Consider the following 13,493-nt stretch of genomic DNA (forward strand, 5'->3'; position numbering starts at 1 on the left):
CATCATCAATCGTCACCATCATCATTTAATTTAGAATTCATGACCTACATTTACTTTAGATTTAAAAATAACATAAGACTGGACAAAACGTACACATTTACACTAATATTTGATCGTTTTCTAAAACCAGTCAGAATGGCCTCCATGCCACAGGGATAGGCTAGGCCTGTTACAACTCACATTTTAAACGATTAATCCAATATGTAGGACCTATTATTGTTTAACCTTAGATTTATCAGTGGATTTTTTGGTTTTGGACCCCGTTTTGGACTCTATTAATTTATATTTTGAGGTCATTTTAAGTGCCATATCCTTGTATCGAAAATGGAGGAGAAAACAAACTGAAACGTGACAGTCATCATTCCATCGACTCATATGTTTGCAACTAAATTAGTCATTTTGATGCATTCATGATTTTACTAAGCGGAGCCGCGATTAAACGGATAAATGGTAATAACTCGGTGTAGAATTCACCATTGAAAATTTTAAATAACCTCTTTATTTACGAGCATACAGGAAATGCATGGGATTAGCTAACATCATCACTACTATTGTATAAAGAGTCTACATTTATATTCGTATAGTCCACAGCGATATGAAAAGGTTTATTTTTTACGGCTGATTGACACGCCAATCACGCTGCGTGATTCATTCAAGTTGTTTACAATATTCTACACAACCCGCCGGCGACGAGAGAACGATGCATGACGGGACCATTCCAAGCCAGTTGGGCTAAAGATGGAAGATGTCGCGAAAACGGCGAAAACGGCGCTGCAGTGCTCGTTAAAGATACGCCAGGGAAGAAAGGTAACTATTGGAAATTACTTTTAAATTGATTTGGAGGTACATGAGGTACTGATGATTATAACTGGGCGGTTTTTTTTTTCTTCCAGTGGAAAAGTCGTCGGTGTATTTTGTCGAAACGAAGCCCTATCGCCGGTGAGTATTTGCTTATCGTTCACATCTTTTTAAGTACGGGCTTCGTGTGGTGATTGAGTCCAGTCAACCGTTAAGTGTTGTTTTTTAGCCTGGCTTTTCATACCCTTTGCCCACCAAGAACGTAAACAACCTATTCATTCAAACTAACTACAAAGACTCTTTTCGCAATGCATGCTTTCTTTTGTTCAAGATTAGACCAGTATTTGGGCTTCTTTTGCCTCTGCCCAGTGAGGCTGGTCTAGTCAGCAACAAATTTTGCATTTTATCTGCAAAAACACTTTTCCTCTTCGTTCATTGTTTACTCGGAGAATATTTATTGGAGTTGATGCAGGAGGAAGCTAGTGTATTTTCTTTTCCCTCGGTGTTTTCGGCAAAGATTTAAAAAAAAAAAAAAGGGGGGGGGGCGGATACGAATTTACTTAAAAAAAATCTTTGAAACCATCATGTTTTTAACAACTCTTAGCATCACAAATATATTTGTATGTTTTTGCTAACAATGGATTAATATGCATCAGGGTGAAAATAACAATGAATTATGAATTTTATCCAACTTTTATTCTGGTGGAACAGTCATTGCCAGACAGTTGGCAAAGAAATAACTAGGCCTAAAAGAACACAGGGTACAGTTTGATACAAATTCCTGTATAATTTGTTTGTTATGTAGTTAATTACTCCAGACAGCAATTAATTTGTCAAGCTGTGTTGATGTTTTTGACTGTAGCTAGCTGCTGTAGCCTATATTGTAATACTATTACTAGTCATCTGGTGTTGATCGTGTCTATCTCTCTTTTGTTGTTCACAGTCTTCAACATACTCTTTATTAGATTAACTTTTGCAGGTGGTATTGATCAGACAAATTCTGGGCCCAGATTCAAATTGATTTTTTTTGTCTTTTAAGTATGAAGTCTTTCCTTACATATCTTTGTTGTGACCATGATTTAAAATACATATATTTAAAAGCTCCAATAGGTTTCTATTACTGTACCACTTTAACACAAAGCTTTGGCGACATTAGTTACAAATACGATGCAATAAAGACTAAATCAATTTAACCTACATTGAAATTTAATCGGTTCACTCTTCATAAATGACAATATTTAATGATGACTAATATTTACTGAAAGGATATTTGATAATCCAAACAAAAAACAACAATTCAAAAGAAACACTTAATTATATCATTTTTGTTACAATTTCCCATAGTTCTTCTTTGCCAACCCTAATATGTGAGGGTGTGTTTTACAGTAGTTGCACAATGTAATTGCATTGGGCAAGATTTTACCTGCGATATACCACAGGCTTTCGTAGTCTAGGGGCGTGGTGCTTGTTTTAATCGTAAGTTTCTTAATTCATTAATGATAAACTTCAGCATACAAAATTCCTACCCTCATAAACAGGATTTTTAGTGGGCTAAATTAATTAATTCCTAATTGCTCATTAACCAGTAATAGAGTTACAAAAATTATCTTATGATGAAGTACCAATACTTAGTAGCTCAGTGTTTCCTAATAATATGTAATAATTGTGTCCTTCAATTCAATTCAATTATTTATGAGCCATCGCTGGTTATTTGCCTTAATTACTGTACAGAGTTAAAGAATTAAAAAAAAATTATTTATTGACAATAATTCAAGATAATATATACTTTTAATTTGGTATATTTTAGAAACAGTAGTTCCCTTGTACAATACCTTGTACCAACTTTATTATGCCCTAATGAAAAACAAATACTTGGATTTCAATTAGGAGATACACCCCCTGTAGACTTAACTCAGATAAAACTGTTGTAAGGCTTATAGCTTAAACTGCAAACAACAACAAAATCTATTAATATAATCCTAACAAACATTAGAAATAGTAATGGTTTATCGAACCGCTCGTCTACAGTATTTTCTCCCAATTACAAAAGTGCTGTTTTCACATCATTTCATGTTCTGCCGCACTTTTGAAGAATAAGCGAGCAATTAGTCGTTTGATCGTTTACATGTTGTTTTCGCTGTTTCTGTGATTAACGTCAGAATGCTGGAAATAGGACAACACAGCTATTTATAAACATCCAAATGAATGCGATCAATTTAATTCTAAAGCTATAGGCGTACTAGAAAAGGTAAAGATATTGGTACTGTGTGTATATATACTGTATAACCTTTTAAAAGAGTTCATATTTTTTAAGATTCAGTTTTGATATATGTAGGCTACAGTTAGTATGTTGTTTTGGACGTAGCTGTATTGTACTTATTGGTAAAATTTTATAGTGTTTATATAAACTTTTAAAAAAGCATTGCATATTTTTTAAAGTTCTTTATAAGATTAGCCATTTCGGAAAACATCTTAAGAATGACCCGTATAATTTAAGATTTGTAAATTTACATTTTTATCAATGAAGAGAATAGAAGGCAGTGATAGGAAATGATAACCTTAATTAATTAAAATAATGGAACATTTGACAAATGTTTCATAGCAAATTTTAGAGCTTAAAAATTCAACTTTGAGTCTGAGCAAATAAACAAATTTATATAAGAATGAATCCAAGTATAAAATATGAAGTGCAACATCTTTATTATTAAAAAATATTGTTCATGATGTAAGTAAAAAGTATTTCATGATATGAAATTATATATAAATTATCTTAGATATGACCAGGAAAAAATTGTTATGAAATTAAATTTAGAGTTAGAATTCATAATATTATTTTTTGTTATTTAATGAGAGATGTTGTTGATCAAACAAGTTGATCATAAGGACCCATCTACCAGCTGCACTTTCCACAATAAATCAACAAAAAGCTGATAATGATATTAACAAACTCATAGTTTACTAATTTATTAAATCATTTCTATAGTAAACTTTTGGTTTTTCATAACTTATTTAAAATTTTATAACATTTTCTGTTCATTTTTATAATTAATAATTTACCCATACAATATTCTTGTCATGATATTGAATAAAGATATTCTAAATACATATTTGATAAAAATTAGTAAACTTTATTCATAAGAAAATGTTGAAAGTTTAGCTGCAGAATTTAAAACTAAGAAACCTATGAGCCGTGGCATCTTAGCCCAATAAAAAATATTAGTTTATCACCCTCGCGCACGTCTGCTATGCTACTGTAAAAAAAATATTTTTGAAGAATTTTTTTCTAAATTATTTTTTTCATTTTTTTTTTTAGTAGATAGTTATAATAGATATTGATAATTGTTTGTATTATATGAATAATGTTTTACAAACCACCCAAGGATGATATTTGGCTTTAGCAAAAAAAAAAAAAAGAAAAAAAGAAACCCCTCCATCCCTCATCAATTTTCCAGCATAGTTAGAGTGGTAAACTAATAATATTTTGTATAGTATAAGCTTTGGATGGATTATCAAATTTTCTTTAACAAAAAACTTGTTCTTGCAAATTGCTGTGTTAGGCGAAACTTTTTTTGTACTTTGTGAACTTATTTTTTTAAAGATTATAAGAGGAAGGTGGAAAAAAAAAAATAAAATTTTGTTTTCTTATTTAGCAAATATTTTTGCCAAAAATATGCAGATGGAGGAGAAAATAAAAATAAAATTTTATTGGTGAATATAACAGTGATAGTAATGGGATGGTTGAATGCTTTAAATTTATATAATTGAACTTGAGTGTTGGAATATAAGGAAATGTAAAAATCAATAGTGATATTGCACCTCCCTAAAACTAGAGACCATTACGCTCATTAATTTAATTTTATTTAATTATTTTTTATGTTATTGTTACTTTTATTGTTATTCATTTATTCCAACAATGTTTTGTGAGTTCAAGGCAGCAGCGAGCATAATAAAAATAAAGGAAAACATAATTTTTTTCTGAAATTTCTATTTCTTTGTGGCAGCAGGTGCGCTAATTGGCCAAAAATAAAATTAAAATTTTTATTCAAAATCATCATTATTTGCGGACGGCTGGTTCGCCAAACAGGGTTTAAAATATTAAAAAAGTCCCACCTTAACTGGATAATACAAGAGTTTTCAAGTCTCCTATCACATTCTTAGAATCAGTGATTTTTCTTAATCACTTTGAAAACATATAGTAATTAATTAGCCTTTAAAACATATGATTTTAGTATAGTTAATGGGTAATATAATATGTAAAACCTAATTAAATAAATATGTCATTAATTTATTAGGTATAAAACACTCAAAATGCAAGAAAAGTTGGAAAAATTTTGAGTTTACATACTAAGTGAAGCTGTAGGTTTGTGGTTGCGAAGCTTACTTTAACTTTTAGTCCCAGGTTTCCTGGTTCAATTCCTTCTGGGTGACAGAACCTTGTAATAGGTTAACATTTGAGAGGTAATGATCCTGCTTCTTATGCTGAAGATCCTGGTTCAAATCCGGTAGCGCCGGAATTTAATCAGAATCTATCACTCAACTCCTTGAATAACCCTTGCATCAGAGTTGGGCAAGGTAGGGAACATGTGGTACTGGTACCTCACTATGACCACCGCAGGTTCCCAAGGGCCCAGCCAAGATGTCTAATTCTAAATATGAGCTGTCTCTTATACACATCTAGATGTGTATAAGAGACAGACATCTTAAGAATGACCCGTATAATTTAAGATTTGTAAATTTACATTTTTATCAATGAAGAGAATAGAAGGCAGTGATAGGAAATGATAACCTCCCAAATGCATAATTATTGAGTATATTGAGAGAAAATTTCCCTCTTTTTATGATACATTAAAATATAGTGCAATTAGACAGCATCAATGCGACTACTCAGGGTCGCAAGTTACTTGCTATGTGATCACAAGTCCCCAAGGAGTTATTTGAGATTGCTAACAAGCCTTCTGCTTGTAAACAAGTCAAGTTGCTGCTAAGAATTATTTGTTGAGTTAACATTGTAAGGCTCTTACTGAAAGCCCATGGACGTAGGCTGGGGATTGCTGGGGTGCGGACACATGGTAGCAAATTAGTTCCACTAAAGTGAGTTAAAATACTAGAAGTGACCATAATAAGTTTTCATTGGAATTAGTTCTGTATTGTTAATTTCTGCACCCCCTCCCCCAGTTCCGCTTTCTCAGTTTTCACGTTCCCCAGGATAAATCAGCCTATGCCCCTGTGTATCTTAAATAAAGGTATGCCATCCTCCTAAATAAATTTGGCTTTTATAAGTGTTGGAAAATAGGGAAATGGAAAAATTAATAAAAAAAAAAGAACTACAGTAGAGGCCATTGTGCTATTGTAAAAATCCAATTTTATTATTTTTTATGTTGTGATTATTGTTATCATTTATTGTTACTTTTATTGTTGTTATTCATTTATTTATTTCAACAGTGTTTTGTGAGGCGGTACTAAACATTTTTTAATAACATGTTTTACCAAGAAAGTTGGCCTTGGTGCCATGCATGCACATCCCCACAATCACAAATACATCCTCATTTGCTTTCTATACAATACAATACAAATACCATACAAAAATTCTTTATTTGTCAAAATCCAATACATAAAATTAACAGACAAAAAAAAATATCGAAAGAGGAGACAAAAAGTAACCCTCATGAAGCCCTAAGGGTCTTGTTAAAAAACAGAGAGGGGCCTAAGCAAAATGTATACAATAAAGCCAAATTCTATTTAATACACCAATCAGATTTTAGCATGAAGTGAAACAATTTTACAATTTGGGAAAAATCTTATTAACATATTTTATTTTTTTTTAAAATTCAAAAATCTGTATCTTATTAACCACTTCCTAGTTTTTTTGTTAAATATAATTTTGCGTTTTAGAAAAACCAATTTTTTTCCTCCGGGTTCTGTCTTTATTAAATTTTCGTAAAATAAAATAATAATAAGCCTTTTATTTTAAAACAGAAAAAAACTTGTATCACCATAATGGTGTTTTCACAAGGCTGTTTCTGCAAGATGATACAAAGAATATTAAAATGACTTAAATAAAAAATGTCAAATTGAAATATATACTGTGCAAAAAGAGAAAAGAAAAAAATTCAAAATTTGTTAATGGGTATCAATAACCACAATGTAAACAATTGAAATATTTGATTTTATTTTTATTGTTCAACTTTATTGACTCAATATATTATAATTGTTAACTCATCCTACACTTTTGTAGTAACCACGGTGATAAAACTTGTTTTGATGGTTTTACTGTGCCAGTAGTTCCATCAAAAATGGATGTGCTGGTTCCCTTTCTACAATAAAATGGGATCACAAAAAACTTTCCAGAGACAATAACCAAGGCATTTAATTTTATTTGAGTATTCCATCACGTTTCATATTGGGTGGGTTTTTTTTAGGTTGCTGCTGGCTATCGCGTTACATTTTAGTTCAGCTCTGTTTAAGTATGGTATCTCAACATAATTCGAAATGCCTTCTTGCTCGTAGTGGCTTGGATAACATGCATGTTCTTGATTTGCCTACTCTGTCTACATAATCATTGTTGATTGTTAATTATTATTGATTAATTAATGAACACGGACGGATTTACTGTAACACTTGGCGCCGAGTCAGGAGTTACTTGAATGAAATGCTTTCTATGTTTAGAATTGTGACGAAATATTTGTAAATATTGTATCAACTATGTATTTTCTGATAAGATTAAGATATATATTGTAGGCAGAGAGAGTCTGTGTTGTATTAAAGTCATGCTCTGGAAGAAAAAAAGTTTGATAGGTCTATGTTGTAGAACTGATTTTTCTAAGACATAAAGAAGTTGTTTGACGAAGAACTTGGGAGCGGTTAATAAGATACAGATTTTTGAATATTTAAAATCTGTGGGAATAAGGTGGAAAAAGGTAGAAAAAAGGGATGGTTACGCCCCGTTCACCATAGTTTTTAAATATTCAAAAATCTGTATCTCATTAACCGTTTATTTTCGTCAAACAACTTTTTTCCTCCGAAGTCTGACTTTAGTGAGTAGGGGATTAGGCCAGGAAACTACAAGACTACAAGGGGCCTATGGGCTCTCTATCTTGTCCTGGATTTTGTGCCTATCACATATTGCCAGAAACTACTTGGTTCTGCAGTTGAAGGTTTCTTGTCATGGGATATATTATTAATATTAAGTTATAGTAGGCATGCTCAATTCGTCAATCAATCATTTTTAATGTTGCAGAGAAAAACAAAGGTATAATGCCTACTAAATAAGGGCAGATAGATGTCCCTCCATACTTCATCTATGACATGGGTTGTGGCCGTAGTTACCCCCTGCACATGCCAGGAACAAAAACATAAACATCAATCAAGATACCACATGCCACTTGTCCATTTTACTATATGTGTTTGGGTAACTAGTAGTAACTTAGTACTAGTAGCACACAACTGGTTTCAGTAAACAAGAAATATACTTGATAATTAATAATATAAATACCTTACATTTTTTAATTAATTAATTAATTAATTTTATGTTTAGTAACCTTTTTACGCTATATAAAGGGAGCCTCGTGTGTTAATATTTTTCTTTCATTCATCCTTTGAAATTTAAACATGCAGATATTTTTGTCAAGTGATTGGCTGTATAGAGCATTTAGGATTTTTTTTTTCTTTTGACCTGTCTGTTTACTGCATATAGTAAGAGACTCATCTGCTGCTTGTCCGGATTTTTGTAGAATATCTATTTAAAAACATGTACTTGAACTCTTATTGTCATCAGCCTGTGGAATTCTGTCTATTTACAGGTAGATTCAGTTGATCTCAAACCCTATTGTCTCTCTTTGTTGTTTACGACAATTTGCCATAAAGAGGACTGGCCATAATACCAACACTTTGGGGATGATATGGGCAGGGCAGTGTAAAGTATGGATAAGTGTTATATACTGTACCCTGTATGTCACTGTTACAGTGTTACTAGTTAACATTACACAGATTTGAGAGTAGGCAATTAGAATTTATGTTGTATTAATATTTTCAGGTGTGAAAATTCTCGGTCATAAATTTACGATAGTGAAAAGATATATTGTATTTTCATTGCATAATTCTTTGATAATATCATAACTTGTATACAATATTCATTGAAGAAAATGTAATGGAGGTGTGTTGTTGCAAAAACCTAGAATATGAATATAAATAGGAATTTTTATAACATGACAACAACACAGCCATTGTATACACATGCACCTACGCTAGTACTTAATTAATAATCACTCCAAATACATCCGAGCTATTTTAGAATAACAAAGAGAATTGAAGGTAGTAATAGTGACAATGAGAAGCTTCCAACATATAAGAAAACACATCAATGCCATAAGCGCTTTAATTACTTATGTTGGAGTAATGATATCAGAAGCAAGCGTTCATTCCCGAAGGAAAAGTCAGAAATGAACGAAGCAGAAGTCCCAGGAGATATTGTTGATCCGTCAAATAAGGATCCAGTAAAACAAAAGATCTGTGCTCAGCCATCCATTGTTTCTCTTGCCTCAGGTCTCATTTTAATGCTAATGTAACTAATAACCAAGACCTAACTAATTCACAACGAAACTTGTAAACAACATCTGAAATTTGCATATGTGGGATCGATTTAGGTGGGTAGACACAGATATGAAACGTGCTCAAGCACACTTTGGGAATTCCACCTGGTGTTATTACAAACAGCATGTTTGTTAGTTTTTTGGAATATTTTTAAATAAATAAATTTATTTATAAATGGATAGGATGATCAAACCAAAAATAACTAAAGATGTTTTTCCAAATTATTTGAAGGAAACCAAATTACATTTAAGTACATAATATTTATGAATGCTAATTTTTAAAAAATAAAAATAATAAATACGTTCCTTAAATTTTGGGCTTGGTGTCTCATTAATTTTATATTTAAGTTGTTTTTGAGACAAATGAAAAAATTGAAATGAAGTGATAATAATGTGTTATTGATTTTTCTTCATTTGCAAATTATTTAACTTTAAAACACCTTTAAAAAACTAACTTATAAACACTAAAGTCAAACTAGCCTTTAAGAAAACCGTACCTAAATTTACAAAAACCTATTCTGTAAATTGCGCATCAATATAAATGATTATAAAATATAATGAAATAGTTAAGTAATCACCTTAATAGCCTACAATATTATATGGTTTGATTGTATGTTGACAATGAACATTGGATATCGTAGTTCTTACTGTAGATGAAGTTTATTTTATAGGCCCTACTAGCTGTTGTTGTTTTTGTGATATGCTAGTATTCCTCGAAGGCCAGTTAAGTAGCTCACAATCATGCCATTAGTAATACTATGGTAATACTGTACTATGGGGGAAAACTGCTACGTTGTTTATTGTTCTTTATTATTAAAGTGATAATGCTGATTTAGATAATCTTAATTTAGCTAACAACAGAGATAAAAATGTAGGGGATTTGCATAGCAGTGGGTGAAAATCTGCAATGCAATGAATTAAATAATCAGTATGGATTGCTTATGGAATTGAATTGATTGTTGTTATAATAAATGGTTATAAAATGTTCTTTTCTTCCCAAGGACAATATTAGAATAAATTAATATTCAATTCAAAAGTACAGTTTACCATCCATGATAATTTAATTCTAAAGTATTGGATTCATTCATTCATTCTTTATTTAGCCTTATAAAAATCACATTACAATTTTTACAATTACTTTTTTTTACATACAGTAAAAAAAAGAAACTTAAAAAAAAAACAAAAAAAAAAACAATACAAAACAAAATTCACAATACAGAATAAAACTGAAAATCTAAAGAGGCAAGTATTAACAAAAGCAATTAAAATAGCTGTAGCTCACAAGCTAGTTAATCCATCCTTAGAGAAACAGCAATTTAAAATTGAAGATATAATATATAATAATAATTTATAATACTTCGGAAGAGAAACAGAAGAAATTAAGTATAACACTTAATCAGTATTGCAAAACGAAAAAATTGAATTTAAATTAGATTATAAGATTAAAAAGGGGAAAAAATAAAAATAATAAAAATACACAAACAATTTTATAAAAAATCCAAAATAACATCAATTATGCTAATAACCCAATGTGTGTGTTTATGTAGGTATATTAACCCAAAATAACATCAATTATGCTAATAACCCAATGTGTGTGTTTATGTAGGTATATTGATATTATTTTGGGTTTTTTATAAATTTGTTTGTGTATTTTTATTAATTTTATTTTTCCCCTTTATGCATAACAGTGTACAAAGCCTAATCTAAGCCTAATGATTTATCCAAGGAATACACCCAATAATTTATGTCCAATTAAGCAATATTTTAATCCCACCAAAAGTGTGAGATCCAAAAATAATTGTTTATGTGTTTATGTTCGAAGAAGAATACTACTACTATCTTCACTTCCTGCTGATAAACATTCATGATTAACCCCGTACAAAATACAAAACAACAATAACAAATAATATAGAAATCAATGAAACTATGTATAATTTATTTTATTTAACTCCTGACTTTTATAAAGGGCATTCTGCACATAAATGTCTCAATGTGCTTTACAACAAAAAACAAGCAGTAAATAAAACAAAAACATTTACAATTAAAATAAACTAAAAACAACTCAATTAATCTATTAATTAAGCTATCAATTTCAATTTATTAGTTGCCATTTCATAAACTTATTAATTATGGTGTAGATTGATAACTTCTATGAAAATATGAGATAATAGCAATTAATATTATACTGTACATTATAGAAACACAAAATGTATTTAAAATAAGTAGGCTTATGTCAGACACACATTGTAAGCATAGACCTGAATATGAATTAATTAATTGATTTACAATATGTGATATTAATGCTATTAAGTACCACTTTGCTGTTGTTTATTATGGTAATTTAATCTCCCTGTCTGATTCACTTATGCTGAGTCATCAGAAAATCTCTCCATTTTCTATACTAATATTCTTTATCACATTTGCTGTGAATTTAATCAAGAATTATTAGCAATTTGAGAGAAATCTGTATAACTGAACGTATGTCAACGGGTTAAGTTTGAACCGAGTCAATTTTGTATGTTCGTTGATTAATTCTTAATTATTACTTGTTGAATGCTAAATGTATGTATTTAATATGAATTGGAATGGATATCTTTGGTTTGAAATGCCCTAAAAATAATCCACCGAAAAAAAATCAAACAAAGCCTTCATTTCCAGTGGAGTCTTTTTGGTAATACACGGATAGTCCTCGCTCTTTTCTGTAGAGTACTGCATTCTTCAATGTGTGTATGGGCATGAGCCATATTTAACACGTGACCAAAGGCTTAAACGTCTGTTTTAAAAGATGGTTGGTGTGCTTGCTTATTAGCCCTTTACCTGAAGAATTTTTATGAAGAATAGGAATAAAATTGAACCGGAGGACTATGGTTACCTAAGAATCTATCATTATCAACTGGTTAAATTGATGTTCTGACTAAAGACCTACAGATCAAAAGTAAAAGCAAGAGAAATGGAGAAAAAACACAATGGTGGGATAATAAAGATTAAAGAGATTATTTAGAGGGTCCAGATAAATCCTCCTACCTAACAGCCACCCACCATGCGTAACCACCTACGATCCCAGAGGGGTACTCTTAATCCTGCAGTTTAATCAGCATTGGGCTAGCCACATCCTTTTCAAGACCTTGACAATTAGGTGTAGAGAAAGTGTCTTGTACAAGGACACTGGCAATCACAGGCATCGGACTTGAACAGATGGTCATTCTATCTGAAGCCTTAGTTATGTTACACATTCCTCACATCCCTTTCAATTTCTTATTGAATGTCAAATAATAAAAATAAATATAGCTAACATCATCATCATCATCATTATTTATATCTTCATATACATACATACACACATTAATAAATGAGGTATATAATAATTTCCATCTAGTGTATGGTATAAACTATACTAATTCCTTATTTATGCATAGATTATAACTCTCAGAAAATGTTTTCAGTTCTTACTAAATTGGAACAACATTGAAAACATATTTACTTTTAATAGATGTACGAGGATATAATTGTTATTTAGTGGATACCATTAATTGCGATGTTATTTTCATTCGATACTTTAATATTGACTATTCCGTACTTTACGTAATAGTACGCACGGTGAGCACAAATTCCCTTATGTCGTAAGGCAAATGTCAACTCGGCATTTGACACTATACATTTACATTTATCTAAAAAGATGTTTGGAAAAACAAAAACAACTTTTTTTTTGCATTTGTGAATTAATTGTACATGTGTGTAACAAATTATGTAGCCAAACGTAAGCAAGATTTATTTGAAGACATGCCATGAATTACAATTATTTATAAAAAAAAATTTTTATAGCTGGTAAATTTGATTTTGTTAATTTCTTTGTAAATCATTAGTTCCATTTTTATTTTGAGGATGTGTTCTCTTTTGGGGAGAATACGCAATTATTAGTCGGTTTATTCAGGTAAGTATTCACAAAGTAGACTCATTCTCAATGCAAATTTTAAAATAGAATTTTATATTTTATTAAAATGAAATATTTTATTTTGTGTTTTTACTGTCCTTTAAAATAAGTTTTCAACTCCGAAGTGACTACTAATTGTTCAGTTTTTGTTGACAAAGAATTTTACTTAAATTGGA

General features: G+C 30.6%; 1 protein-coding gene across 1 annotated transcript in view; it reads left to right on the forward strand.

The window, feature by feature from the left end:
* Positions 1-609: 609 nt before the first annotated feature.
* Positions 610-13,493, forward strand: part of LOC117104700 — a 54,933-nt gene continuing 42,049 nt past the window's right edge. The window contains exons 1-2 of the mRNA XM_033245583.1: positions 610-807; positions 894-939. Coding sequence (XP_033101474.1) covers positions 739-807; positions 894-939 — 115 coding nt within the window. The 5' untranslated portion in view covers positions 610-738. The remainder of the gene's footprint in view (positions 808-893; positions 940-13,493) is intronic.

Source organism: Anneissia japonica, unplaced genomic scaffold, assembly GCF_011630105.1.
Source record: "Anneissia japonica isolate Jap-2015-1 unplaced genomic scaffold, ASM1163010v1 scaffold287712_len2945570_cov188, whole genome shotgun sequence".
NCBI lineage: Eukaryota > Metazoa > Echinodermata > Crinoidea > Comatulida > Comatulidae > Anneissia > Anneissia japonica.